Genomic DNA, 15,166 nt, shown 5'->3' on the forward strand with positions numbered 1-15,166 from the left:
ATAACTCTGATTCTGCTCTCTCGGCAATATTTAACCGGCCCTCGGTATTGGTGGGGGATACAGCTGTCATGGTTTTACACCTTTTACATGTAATGATGTGTGTGTGTGCGCGCGCATTGGAAGTTATTAGGGGACCTTCATTAGAAAACACAGCTTTTACCTGCTGTCATGGTTTTACACCTTTTACATGCAATGATATGTGTGTGTGTGTGTGTGTGGGGGGCCTTCTGTTTTGCGGTCCATTGTATAATAAGTATTAAATTAAACCCCAACAGGTTATTTTTCCAGCTTTTGAGGATTTGTAAAAGACTCGGAATCCACCTTTTAAATATCTACCCATGTTCTAGTTCTAATCTCACTGATCTTCATCATAGTTCCAAAAATATGTAATTTTTCGGTTAGAGCTCTGGGATGAAAAACACCTCGCTAGTCATCGACTATGTTTGTAGGTATTCGTGAATTGTGTGACAAATTACGGTTATCGGGGGTGGTTTGGGCAGTCAGCACAGGTCGATGGTTAACAAATTGAGGGTCTTGAGCAAATCTACATGTACATCGATGTAAAACCTAGTCACACCAATGAGATTTTTAGGTACACAACTCATGACAACATGTTATTCCTCTTTGGTTATGAAATCTGGTTAGCTTTTTCCTGAAATTCCAATTCAACCTTCATTATGGTGGAATGGTGATATATCTAAACGGTTTTTAAAATCAGAAAAAAATTGTGACCTCTAGAGAATCCATTTTTCGACCAATCAGGGGCCATAATCTTTTAAGAAACAATAGTAGTATAACCTATAGAGCCACCTCAAAGAACAATTCTTGTCCGATTCTGCTGTTTGTCCTCATTGCCCGAATGCAGAAGACGATTCATATCACTATTTTTTTACCTGTCCATATTATAATCAAATTAGAATACATATGTTCGAAATTATTAGTAAAATTATAAATGATCAAAATATTACTTTAAAAATTATTTTACAGGGAGATGAAAGCTTATCAGTAGAATCAAATATACAATTAACTAAAGCTGTTCACCTTTTTATCAAACTAAGTCACAGATTTTAATTTCAAAATCAGTGCAAAATACACTTCCACATAACCCCTGTATATATGTTCTTTAAATCTAATGTTTGTACATTCTTTAAAGATATTTTGTAAATAACATACCTCTATTTATTATACATTTGTATCTATGGAAAGAGCTGATATAGGCTTCAAGCCTGTTGCTCAATCCCATTCGTTTGTGAATAAAATATTGTTTAAATCAAAATAATCTTTTCATACTATTTGCGTACAAAGGCCATTATGTCCGTTAGTTTTTGTCTGATTTTCACGAAATTCAAACTCAACCATCATTTGTGTACATGTATAACACGTTTTTTTTTATAATCGGATAGTTACGATCTGATATGCGCGAATATCGACAGGAACCAAGATCTTTTTGGTTATAAACATGCATTTCAAGTTTCATCAAAATCGGATCAAAATTGTGACCTCTAGGAGGTCCACAACCTTGATATACCAGATGTTTACACTATTTCCGTACAAGGGGCGGCCATTTTGTCCGACAGAAATTCGAACTCAACCATCATTAGGGTATAACGGTGACATAATAAACCGTTTTTCAAATCGGATAAAAAATTTGACTTCTAGAGGGATCACAAGCTAAAAGTGCGACTTTTCGTGCAATCAGGGGCCATAATTCAGGAAGTTAAGATCCGATATGCGCAAATATCGAAAGGAAACAATATATTTGGGTTATAAACATGCATATCAAGTTTCATCAAAATCGGATGAAAATTGTGACCTCTAAAGGGTTTACAACCTTGATATACCATATTTTACACTATTTGCATACAAAGGGCAGCCATTTTGTCTGGCAGTTTTGGTCCAATTTTCACGAAATTCGAACTCAACCATCATTAGGGTGGAACGGTGATATATTAAAACGTTTTTTTTTTAAATCGGATAAAAATTGTGACCACAAGCTATAACGCGATTTTTCGTACAACCAGGGGCCATAATTCAGGAAGTTAATTCAGGATGCGAGAATATCGAAAGGAAATGCTTTTCAAATTTCATCATAATCGGATCAAAATTGTGACCTCTACGTGATTTTTCATACAATCAGGGGCCATAAATCAAAAAGTTATGGTCCGATACATGCCAATATCGAAAGGAAACAAGATCTTTGGGGGATGATCAATATATTTCAAGTTTCGTCAAAATTGGATAAAAATTGTGACCTGTAGAGTGTCCACAAACAAATTGTGGACGGACGGACAGGGGCGACGACAATAATATACGTCCACATGAAAATGTGGGGGTATAAAAATAAATGTGCGATTAATTAATATGTGTCATCTATTTAATTTGGGATTTTGGCGGGGGACATTAGCCTCACTGTTGGCTTGTTTTTTAATTGAACATGTCCACGGAGTGTCAACTTTCTTTTGCCCGGTAGTTTATATATAACTTCAATTTTATGATCCAATCTTTCTAAATCCAAATCGGTTATCTATCCTATTGAAATGAAGAACCATAATGAGTTACGTTGACTTTCAAAGTTATTCCCTTTTGATAAAACTAAGAGGCTTTAATTCTGATACAATCTTTTCTAAATTTGTAGCTCATAGCTGTTTCAACGACTTACCTGCTGGTGGGTATGTTTCAATGTCTGGCAAACCATGTTTGTTAATATTAGTATAAGATACGTTGCCAGGCAACAAAACATACGCCCACAGCAGCTAAATCGTCCGAGCAGTCGACAAGGGTTGTCGCATATTTATTTTTTTGTAGGTAATTAGGGGAATTTAATAGACAATTTCATACAGATGACATTATAATTTTCGTTGTTTGAGGGTTCACAAGGTTCTAAAATCTACAGAAATTGTTGAAATTCAACAGGCTTTTTCGTTTTACTAATTCAAATAATGCATATAAATTTCATACAGATCGGATGATAACTTTTGTCGTTCGAACGTTCACAAGGTTCAACAAAGTAAAACAAGGGCCATAACTCTAGAAGTAATTGACAGAAATTGCTGACATTCAATAGGATTCTTCATTTCACTAATTTAAATGATGCATATGAATTTCATACAGATTAAGTGATAACTTTTGTCGTTCAAGCGTTCACAAGATTCAACAAAGCTAAACAAGGGCCATAACTCTAGATGTAATCAACAGAAATTTGCTGAAACTCAATAGGCTTGTTTGTTTTTCTAATTTAAACGATACATATAAATTTCATACAGATCGGATAATAACTTTTGTCGTTAGAGCATTCACAAGATACAACAAAGTGAATCAAGGGCCATAACTCACGGCATAATTAATGGAAATTGCTGAAATTCAATAGGCTTCTTCGTTGCACTAATTTAAATGATACATATCAATTTCAAACAGATCGGATGATAACTGATGTCAGTATAGAGTGTTCACAAGATTCAACAAAGTGAAACAAGGGCCATAACTCTAGATGTAATTAACAGAAATTACTGAAATTCAATAGACTTCTTTGTTTTACTAATTTAAATGATGCATATAAATTTCATACAGATCGGATAATAACTTTTGTCGCTAGAGCATTCACAAGGTACAACAAAGTGAAACAATGGCCATAACTCCCGGCATAATTAATGGAAATTGCTGAAATTAAATAGGCTTCTTCATCTCACTAATGCAAACAACATATATCAATTTCAAAATAATCAAATGATAAATGTAGTCTGTAGAGTGTTCACAATAAATTGTGGACAATGGACGGACCAACAGACGAATGGACGGGGGCGACGACAATATACGACCATATTTCCATGTGGGCGTATAAAAATGGCAAGTGCAAATTCAACTAATTTCTGATATTTTGTCAGATACAACTAATATTTCCATGTTAAATATTTGACATGGAATCATTTTCTAGCATATATGAAAACGTTGGATAAAAACATCCTGAAGAAAATAATCCCCATCTTCATATTAGAAAAGGAGGTTAATGAGTCAACCAGGTGAGCCATGATGATACACCTGAATGTCACAGTCAAGTGCAATACACTGAATTAACTGTACTTGCTTAAACGACTGATCAATTATAAAAACAAATGCATTTACAGGTAATTATTGTAAGAATTTTTATCATCATTTTATTTATTTAAATACATTTATTTAAAACAAAAATATTTGTTTAACATTTCCATAATGTAATTCATGTTTTGATGACATACCCCTCGTGTTTTTTTTAGCCAGAAATGCATCTTCTATAAATCACAAACACTTCCTTGCCCATTGTGTATTTGACATGATTCATTACATACATAGATAGGTCAAGATGGACTTAAATCAAAATCTTAAAATGGTCAATTATTATATTGATAAATGCTACTTTTCACTCAAAGCGAATTACACAACCAGTAAATCCTAGTTGAGGGTATTCATACTTATCATGGTATAAAATATACTGGCAGATCAAAAATCTCAACAAATTTAAGTTTATATATCAGTGAATATCTGAATCAATCTACATAATAAAAGGTTACAAAATTTTGGTAATTAGCATAACCTTGAAGAAAATATTATATTAAGATGATGTATAAGACAGTTCATAAAGATATTTTTCAAATTCACAGTAAAATATGTTACAAATCACCAACTGATGAAGAAATAAAATGAAAAAAATAATAAATAATTAGCAGAGCCAATATTGCACCCTATGCCAATAGTTGTTAAAACTTTAAGAACAGTCTTCATTCACTGTAAAAAAAACAAAAAACAAAGGGAAAAATTATAATTTTATATACATATATTATTAAATATGTAATATGAATAGTACCTGTTAGTCTGGTCTATAGGAAATACTAATTATCTCATAACAAGGTACTAATTTGATGGTTATATCTTTATTGTCGTCGCCTCTCTCCCTCTGTTGACATTTGATTTGTGCACACTCTACAGGTTACAAATTTTATCTGATTTTGACAAAACTTGAAATATAGGTTTATATCCCAAAATTCTCGGTTCCTTTCAATATTGACATGTATGGCCCCTGATTGTATGAACAAGCAGTTGCCATGCAAGATACGCCCACATTTTGCAAGAGTTGGACAGAGAACAAGCTCAAAATAAGAAGTGATTTTCATACAATCAAGGGCCATAATTCAGGAAGTTACGATCCAATATGCGCGAATATCGAAAGGAACCAAGATCTTTGGGTTATAAATATGTATTTCAATTTTCATCAAAATCTGATCAAAATTGTGGCCTCTAGAGGATCCACAACCTTGATATCTATATATATATTTGTGACTGTCGTTTGTCTGTCTGTCTGTTCGGCTACACTAGGTCTGCCCCGAGTCTGAAATTTGGGGTATAGGGGTAGCTCGGACCGGGGAGTAACATAGGCCAGGTGGCGTTAGTCTACCACTTCCGGTTTCGGAGTTATGACCCCCAAGCGAAGCCGGTCTGTTCGGGGTTGGCGGCTACACTAGGTCTGCCCCCGAGTCTGAAATTTGGGGTATAGGGGTAGCTCGGACCGTCGAGTAACATAGGCCAGGTGGCGTTAGTCTACCACTTCTGGTTTCGGAGTTATGACCCCCCAAGCGAAGTCTGTCTGCTCGGGGTTGGCGGCTACATCTGCCCCGAGTCTGAAATTTGGGGTATAGGGGTAGCTCGGACCGGGGAGTAACATAGACCAGGTGGCGTTAGTCTACCACTTCCGGTTTCGGGGTTATGACCCCTGAGCGAAGGCGGGTATCCTGCTAGTACCATATATTTACACTATTTTTTGTCCGAAGTTCTGGTCCGATTTCCACAAAATTCGAACTCAGCCATCATAATGGTGTAACGGATATATATTCTGACATTTTTTTAAATCGGTTAATAATTGTGACCTTTAGAGGGACCACAAGCTAAAAACACGATTTTTCGTACAATCAGGGGCCATAATTCAGGAAGTTACGATCCGATAGGCGCGAATATCGAAAGCAACCAAGATCTTTGGGTTATAATCATGCATTTCAAGTTTCATCAAATTCGAATTAAAATTGTGACCTCTACAGGGTCCACAACCTTGATATACCATATTTTTACGCTATTTGACTACGAGGCGTGGCCATTTTGTCTGTCAGTTTTGGTTCGATTTTTACGAAATTCGAACTCAACAATCCTTAGGGTATAACGGTGATATATTCAAATGTTTGTTTTTTTAAATCGGATAAGAATTATGACCACTATAGGGTCCACAAGCTAAAAACGCGATTTTTCATACAATCAGGGGCCATGATTCAGGAAGTTAGATTCGATATGCACGAATATCGAAAGGAACAAAGATCTTTGGGTTATAAACTTCCATTTCAAGTTCCATCAAAATCAGAAGGAAATTGTGACCTCTAGAGGGTCCACAACCTTGATATACCATATTTTTACGTTATTTGAGAATGAAGGGCGGCCATTTTGTCTGTCAGTTTTGGGCTGATTTTCACGAAAATCGAATTCAAACAGCCTTAGGGTATAACAGTGATATATTAAAACGTTTCTGTAAATCGGATAAAAATTATGACCTCTATAGGGTCCACAAGCTAAAAACGCGATTTTTTGTACAATCAGGGGCCATAATTCTGGAAGTTATGGTCCGAAATGCGCAAATATTGAAAGGAACAAAGATCTGTGGGTTATAAACATATATTTCAAGTTTAAACCAAATCGGATAAAAATTGTGACCTCTACAGTGTTCACAAGCTAAAAACGTGATTTTTCGTACAATCAAGGGCTAAATCCATGAAGTTACAGTCCGATACATGGCAATATCGAAAAGAACCGAGATTTTAGGGTGATAAACTTATATTTCGGATAAAAATTTTGACCTCTAGAGTGTTTACAAACAATTGTGGACGGATGGACTGGCTCGACGACAATATACATCCACATGAAAATGTGGGCGTATGAAAATTTCTAAAAGCATACTAAGTGTTTTCGACTAAAATCGTCGATGTAGGAATGAAAATGTCGGTTAATTAGGTTAGGGCCTGTTCACAGGCAGAGCTAGCTGTAGACAGGCAGCCTAAGTTTGGGATGAGGTAAAATACGTCCCCTTTTTTACGTGATCTGATTGGTCGAGACAATCACGTGACACCTAAAGCGAGGGTATATAAGGCCCCCAGGCTTTCCATTGGCATTCACCCATTGGCGCTTGCCTGGTAAGAGTCAAAGAGCACTAACTTCTCCCTCCCCAATTCTTAGAACCTCGTCTTAAAGGGCACATTCCATGATTATTTTAAAGTAAAGTAAATTTTCGACAAATAACATAAAGATAGGTTGCCAGGCAACGAAACATACGCCCACAGCAGCTATATCGTCCGGGCAGTCAACAATAGTTGTCGCATATTTTTACTTTTTTCGGTAATGAAATATTTATAATACATTAAGATCTGATTAAGAGTAACAACTCATAATTATCAGAAAACCATTAGAATTTGTTTGGTTTTTATAAAGTTCTGACCTATGCTAACGTTTAGTATACGAAACTTTTAACATCATGGATTTAGTTGTTTCATTGAAAATCAATATACTTGTTCGTCTCAAGACCTTAAAATCTGTGTATCAATCTGAAGTCAATCGGATGATAACTTTAGCCTCTAGAGCTCACAAGATTTTTCAAAGTGATCAAGGGCCATAACTCTGGCAGCAATTGTCCGAAATTGTTGAAAATCAATATGATTCTTTATCTGATGGCCTCAAACACTGTGTATAAATTTAAAGTCAATCGGATATTAACTTTAGTCTCTAGAGCGTCCACAAGATTTTTCAAAGTGATCAAGGGCCATAACTCTGGCAGTAATTATCGGAAATCGCTGAAAATCAATAGGCTTCTTCGTCTCATGACCTTAAACACTGTGTATAAATTTAAAGTCAATCGGATATTAACTTTAGCCTCTAGAGTGTCTACAAGATTTTTCAAAGTGATCACGGGCCATAACTCTGGAAGTATTTATTGGAAATCGCTGAAAATCAATAGGCTTCTTCGTCTCATGACCTTAAACACTGTGTATAAAATTAAAGTCAATCGGATATTAACTTTGACCTCTAGAGCGTCCACAAGATTTTTTGAAGTGATCAAGGGCCATAACTTAGGCAGTAATTATCGAAAATCGTTGAAAATCAATAGGCTCCTTGTCTCATGACCTTAAACACTATGTATAAATTAAAAGTCAATCGGATATTAACTATGACCTGTAAAGCGTCCACAAGATTTTTTGAAGTGATCAAGGGCCATAACTCTGGCAGTAATTATCGGAAATCGCTGAATATCAATAGGCTTCTTCGTCTCATGGCCTTTAACACTGTGTATACATTTAAAGTCAATCGGATATTAACTTTAGCCTCTTTGTCAAGGAATAAGATTGCTATTTCCTTGACAGCTAGACCCTGTTGCTGCAAAAGCTTCTATTTCTCGTCCCACGTTTTCTTTTCAGCAGGAATTTCATACTTAGCGATATTACTACATCCTTGGAAGGTACCAGAAGATTGGGATTCGATCAAGTCCTGGGGATTGGCTGTCACTTGCCAAATTTTTTTTTATTATTAATTTTGATTCCTCTCCACAAGTTTTTAACACCGTACCAAAGGAATCAACTATTAGCACACACCCCTATCAGTAAACCAGCTATGCTGTAAAATATAAGAGATAGAGAGAAATGGGGTTTAACGTCCACTCGACACAAACTAGGTCATTTTGGGACTAACATATGGTTCAATTTTATTTCCATAATTCGCTTGCGCGTAGGGGTCTTTAGCTGTGGGAGGAAACCGGAGGACCCGGGGAAAACCCACGAGGTTGGACAGGCGACCCTACTCCTTGTCACGTACAACCGGGGAATCGAAACCCCGCCAGTTGACTCAATGACAGACTGTATGATACAGCGCGCGCGTGCTAACCATTCCGCCATCCAACCCCCCTGTAAAATATAAAATCAATCAGATAATAACTATGGTCTCTAAAGCATCAACAAGATTTTTCAAAGTGATCAAGGGCCATAACTGTGGCAGTAATTATCAGAAATAGGCTTCTTCTTCTCATGAACTTAAACACTGTGTATTAATTATCGAAAATCAATAGGCTTCTTCGTCTCATGACCTTAAACACTGTGTATGAATTTAAAGTCAATCGGATATATTAACATTAGCCTCTCGAGCGTCCACAAGCAACGGACGGACGGATGGGGGCGACAACAATATACAACCACATTTCAATGTGGGCGTATAAAAAAAGTACATTCTTGGACTGTAATGGCAGTTTAATTAAATCTTTGACCATGGAGATTTCTGTACCATAGGCTTGATTGGTAGGTTCTGGAGTTGACCAATTACAATCTGTGCGTTACTTTACAAAATGCGTCCTACGCCAAGATGAAGTGGAATAAACCACAGAAAAATAAAACCAATGAAATGTTTGTATACATTAAATTAGACTGCTAACGATGTGACCTGGAAATACGAATCCGGGAAAGAGACTGTTTTCTTGCGATCCACATGTGGTAACAAATCTATTCAAATTAACGTGAATGTTTTAGGCCATCGAATTTGGGCACCGAGCAATTCACGCTTTGTTCCCCGACCGCCACCCTCCACAAACATGGTATCAAATTAACCCATCAGCATGACTCTGTGAACGTTTAAGCTATCCTATTTGGGCCTCTGGCGAAGCCAGGTATCCTGCTATAAGTGATAAATTTGATTTTGACTCAAGAGGAGTACAATGCTCTGAGAACAATATATCCTCATATATCCGAAAACACAGTTTCTCACTCTAAATCTAAAAGACATAACATAACTTTGCCTTTCTTTTCATTAAATTCATTGGTCAATTTAATGGTGACAGATTTTTATTGTTTAATGTTTGGCTGTCAAAATTCCAGTATAAAATCAGGATGGTCACCATTTAGCTGTAAAAATCGTTCTTTTATTATTTTAAGAAGTACTGCTTACCTTTTATCAAGCTTTTTGAGATTTTGGAGGCTTTCGTAAATGATGATAATTAGGGAGAATTTTTGACAAGAAATCTATCTGTAAACCTTGTGCCTATAAATCAAAAAATGCATTACCACATTGTGAAAAATAAATTAACCAGTAATATCATCAGCCAGGCCATCAACAATGGGTGAAGATGGGTAAAAAAACAAAAGTCGTCTTACAAGGTTTATATAAATAAAGAATATAACTCAAATCTATATTTCAATAGCTCAACAATTCCTGAAATTTTAATGGGTTCAAGATTATGATAAAATATGCATAAACAGACCACTCAAAACTACAACATTAAAATGAAAGTGTATAACATTGTTTGAGCATTTTTACCATGGCTTTAATGTTTACTACAATCAACTATTCAAACTTTATTCTACTTCAATCTTTGATCTTAAATGTGTAGTTGTGATCAAGCTAAGAAATCTCGGTTTGTATGAGTAATAGTGAAAGAAACAATTATACTTTACATGTACTTACTGGAGGTTTATCTCTTTGAAACCTTCTTTCACAATTAGAACCATATATAACAGTATTTTCTGCTAATTTTTCATTACAAGATACATTACACATAGCTCCAATAATACAACCAGATGTCAGTTCGACATTAGACCCCACTTGAGCTAAAATATAAAATGGAGTGATGCCAGGTTAAACAATTTGCATTCAATGCAGAAATTTTATCATCCATGTTTTTCATGAAATGAGTGAAGGTAAGTGCATGTAAGAGCAATAATTAGGCATTTAGATAATTGTACCTTGAACTGTTTTTAGTAATTTAAGTTTGTATTTTAGCAGTATTCTTTGATGTTGTTTTCTATTATTTTGGGGGAGCAAGTGATTACATAAGTATGCTAATATATAGATAGAACTCAATGTCAATGACCATTGAATACCGCTAGGGTTATTCAATGGTTCACAAGAATGTATCCCTGCACAAGTTTTCCATGAGCTATGGCGGCTGGGATACAATATGTTTTTATTCTATAACTACATGCAAATCTCAAAATAAGAACAAATTCAATGGTTTTTGAGTTCTGTAGACACTGTACTATCCAGATTATCAAAACAATCATCACCAATAACGTCCAAATTAATCATAGTGTCATATAGTTACTATTACATATACATGTAGTTCTTTCCAACAATATTGGAGTTCATTCCCTTTTGTTCATTCCTTTTGTTATGAGTTATTTCCCTTTCTTAAATAAATGACCTAAGATGGAGTCATATTGGTACCAGTCAGTCATTATCACATATGTGATAGAACTCGTTAAACACATTCCAAATATCATTTTAATACAGAGATCATTGCTACGACAGATACGTAATGAAGCTTTCTACAAAAGGAAGTGACAATACAAAAGGAAAACACGAGTTATCCTTCTATATAACTGACTGAAGTGACGAGTGATAACAGATACATAGGCCAATTTCTGCTCACTAACAAATCCGTTGGAGACCAAAAGATGTTATGTGAGACTGTGAAGGGTATCTGACAATTAAAAAAAAAAGTAATTGTAAGGGGAAAGCATTTAGTCCAACGAATATTTGGTAAAAAGTTGGAGCTGGGCAAAGAGACCAGATTGAACATTAAATTCTACTAGCAAATATTCTAAGTGATTGTTCAAATGGCAATTGAATATATTCCTTGTATTGGATGCTTTCATAGATGTCTACACTAACTAAAATCTTTCAAATCATATACTTTCCTTACTTTTTAAATATCAGTTGATTTCATTGACTCAACAATATTAATCATTTGACTTGACAGCAATATCAATTAATTGCACATTTATCTTTTTCAAAAATATTGCGCAATTAAATTGATTATCTATACTTAGTCTAAGCATAAAATGTTCACGATTAAACACAGTCAAGATTTTGAAGTACCTGGTCCCAAAGCATCGACCAATGAAATTGCTTAGCTCTGCTTAGCTTTAGCTCTAAAAATGTTAATCATTGAACTTAGTCAAGACATTCACCTAATGAACATCTACATCAAGTTTAAACATTCTACCTCAATTAAAAGCAGAGTTGTTATGTTCCAAAGTCATGACCAATCAAATTACTTATTGCCACTTAGCTTAAGCAGAAAATTCTCATCATCGAACTTAGTCAAGGTATTGGTAAAATGAATCTATACTCAGAGTTTCATCAGTCTCATTTAATTAGAACCAAAGTTATTGTGTTCCAAAGTCTCAACCAATCCAATTGCTTATCTCTGCTTAGCCTTACTGGAAAATGCGCATGATCAATCTCTGTCAGGGCATTCACCTAATAGACACCTACACCACGTTGGAACATTCTACCTCAATTAGAAGGAGAGTTATTGTGTTCCAATGTCTCTACCAATCAGATTGAAGAGTCTACTTTGCCTAAACAGAAATGCTTAGCATCGAACGTTGTTAAGGTATTGATGTAATGAAACTATACACAAAGTTTTACCACTACCACACAATTAGAATCAAAGTTGTCGAGCTCCAAAGTGACAACCAATCAAATTGTTTATAGCTCCGCTTACCCTGAGCAGAAAATGTTCATTATCGAACTTAGTTAAGGTATTGATATAACGAATTATGAAACCATACACCAAGTTTCATCACTTCGAACTCCATCAAGATTCAAGGTATTCACCTAATAAACACCAGACACCAAGTTTGAACATTCTAGCTCAATTAGAAGGAGAGTTATTGTGTCCCAAAAAGTGTGACGGACAGACAGAACCATTTTAATAGTCCCATGCTTTTCTTGAAAGGCGGGGCACAAAAACAGTCTAATAAAATTTCAGAATGCAATAATTACTTGCGTAACAGTCCCTGTTGAGAAAATTTAAAAATAATTGTGGCACCTACCCCGAGATTCAACTATATTATTGTCTCCAATTTTTAAACATTCTACCTCTAAGCATTATTAAAGGAAATAATATCTATATTGTGATCAAGCAATAAAGCATTCAAGAAAATTGTCACCATAACTTCTGGCAATATCTGTCAAAATATTTAAAATCATTTGGCTTAGAGGCAATCATATACATGTACCTCAAACTAAAAAGGATACCGGCACCAACTTCAAATACATTATTATTTCCTATAATCAGAACTTGTGCTTTTTGTGAACTGTCTGTGTTCCTGAAATTTACAAAACAGAATCTAAACAATCTATTAAAATTCAAGCCTTGTGAAGACAAAATAACAAGTATCCTTAGACTGTTTATTTATCTTTATCAAGTAGGCCTAAGAGCAAATTTAGCAATTATAACTTTCAACAAAAGACTAATATATCAACCTTAGATTCACCTAAATATTACAAATATCATACACCCATTTTTAGGTACTAGTTTATTTATTCTTTTCTAAGTAATAACCTGTTTTTAATTGTGACAAGTTCTTCTATTATATTAAAATCTCCTATTACAATTGGACCAGCTTCAGCAATTATTCTAGCTTTTGGATGAACCACAGTTCTTGATCCTAAAATAAAGAAAAATTACATTTAAATTCTGTGTTTGCGCATAGGGGTCTTTAGCAGTGGGAAGAAACCTGCTCAGGACCTGGAGAAAAACCACAAGGCTGGGAGGGCAACTAAACTGATTGTCATGTTCAAGCTTTTATTGGGATCGAATTACCATGCCACTAGGCTCAATGACAGACCTAATGATCTAAAAGGCTTGGCGTTATGGCTTTGGGCCGATATGAACACATTGTATCCTGTAGTATAAAGCGACTTGATGAACCAGGTTAAACATACAGTATTCCATGTATGAGAATACTACCAGTGTAGACTTGAATAACCAGACACCAAAGACTGCCATTCGATTCAGACACTTCGTGTATTTCGTCGAACATACTGATTAGAAATTAAAGTAAAAACATAAACGATTGATTGTAAATCATACATTCATATTACATTATTATATGCGTTGCGAACCGTTTGTGTCCATTTCTAGGTGCCAAAGAATACCAATTTAGCTCCTTTAAGATGCTGCATTTGCTGGCATATTTCTTGTTCAAAAATGTAATTTTCTCAGCTACGACTGAAATAGCTGTAATATTTGTAGCCGTGACAATTCTTATTCACGGCTACAATTGGTACACTATTCGAGGCTTTGAGCAAGTAAAATTAGGTTCAGTTGCAAAATTTTCAACACATATCATCACAGACCATGAATCCATGACCACTCGGACCAAAGACCGCTCGGACCAAAGAAAAAGACTACTCGGACCAAAGAAAAAGACCACTCGGACCAAGTGGTTTAATATATAATATAATGACTACTCAAAAAATAATAAAGTGTTGTTTTAATAAATTGATAATTGTGTTTGTTTTAATATGACTAATAATAAAGTGTTGTTTTAATAAGCGACAGACAAGATCAATACAAGGAAAGCTGTATATATTGTGGAAATTATATAACGAGGAGGCCATCAGCACCAACCAGCTCCTGAAGAAGAAATGACAATGTGGTTCAATATATGGCCCAAGTGACTAGGTTATATTGGAACCATTCTCTACGACTGAAGCGGTTCTGTCAAAATCAATCATAAATCTTAGGCCTTTTATTTTTATTATCTATTTATACTAATATTTGTGACTGTCGTTTGTCTGTCTGCCTGTCTGTTTGTCTGTCTGTTCAGGGTTGGCGGCTACACTAGGTCTGCCCCAAGTCTGAAATTTGGGGCATTGGGGTTGCTCGGACCGGGGAGTAACAGTTAATAATAATAATAATATATATGATTATCTTACCAATTGTTATTTCTCCTACTAAAGTACATTCTTCACAAACAATGGCATCTGGCGCTATCTTAATACTATAAAGAAAAGAAATGTAAATTCAGCTGAACATGTTATAATTTACCACATGTATATCTACAATGTACAAACTATCACAAATTCGTATTATTTGGAAAATTCAATACCTTCCTCTGTCGTGTCTTGCGGAGACGGCCATTTTAATTTCTGGAATTGATCACATGACAAGGTTGGATCCTGACTGATGTGGTTTTTGCGTCTTTTATTAAGTGATTATTTATCGAATCTATTGAAATTTTGCGTAATAAAAATATTGCATATCACTGCATAGTTGATTTTTAAGAAAAAAACACCCGAAGTGCATTGACAATGTTCTGAAATTACTGAAAAA

General features: G+C 35.1%; 1 protein-coding gene across 1 annotated transcript; it reads right to left on the bottom strand.

The window, feature by feature from the left end:
- Window positions 1-4,125: 4,125 nt before the first annotated feature.
- LOC126815469 (dynactin subunit 6) lies at window positions 4,126-15,113 on the bottom strand. Its single transcript, XM_050541130.2, has 8 exons — window positions 14,943-15,113; window positions 14,770-14,834; window positions 13,391-13,496; window positions 13,084-13,154; window positions 12,879-12,926; window positions 10,504-10,646; window positions 9,988-10,080; window positions 4,126-4,758 (listed from the first exon to the last, which is right to left on the bottom strand). The coding sequence occupies exons 1-7, from the start codon at window positions 14,972-14,974 to the stop codon at window positions 9,994-9,996; spliced, it is 552 nt and encodes a 183-aa protein (XP_050397087.1). The 5' UTR covers window positions 14,975-15,113; the 3' UTR covers window positions 4,126-4,758; window positions 9,988-9,993.
- Window positions 15,114-15,166: the final 53 nt, after the last annotated feature.

This window comes from Patella vulgata, chromosome 3 (assembly GCF_932274485.2).
Source record: "Patella vulgata chromosome 3, xgPatVulg1.2, whole genome shotgun sequence".
Lineage (NCBI taxonomy): Eukaryota > Metazoa > Mollusca > Gastropoda > Patellidae > Patella > Patella vulgata.

Bases quoted from the DNA above. Each gene is read 5' to 3' on its own strand.
- LOC126815469 (XM_050541130.2), bottom strand. From the start codon at position 14,974: ATGGCCGTCTCCGCAAGACACGACAGAGGAAG. The intron at 13,497-14,769 runs GTAAGATAATCA...TCTTTATTTTAG, and splicing joins AGTAGGAGAAATAACAATTG to GATCAAGAACTGTGGTTCAT. The intron at 10,081-10,503 runs GTAAGTACATGT...TTTGATTTATAG, and splicing joins TTCAAAGAGATAAACCTCCA to GCACAAGGTTTACAGATAGA.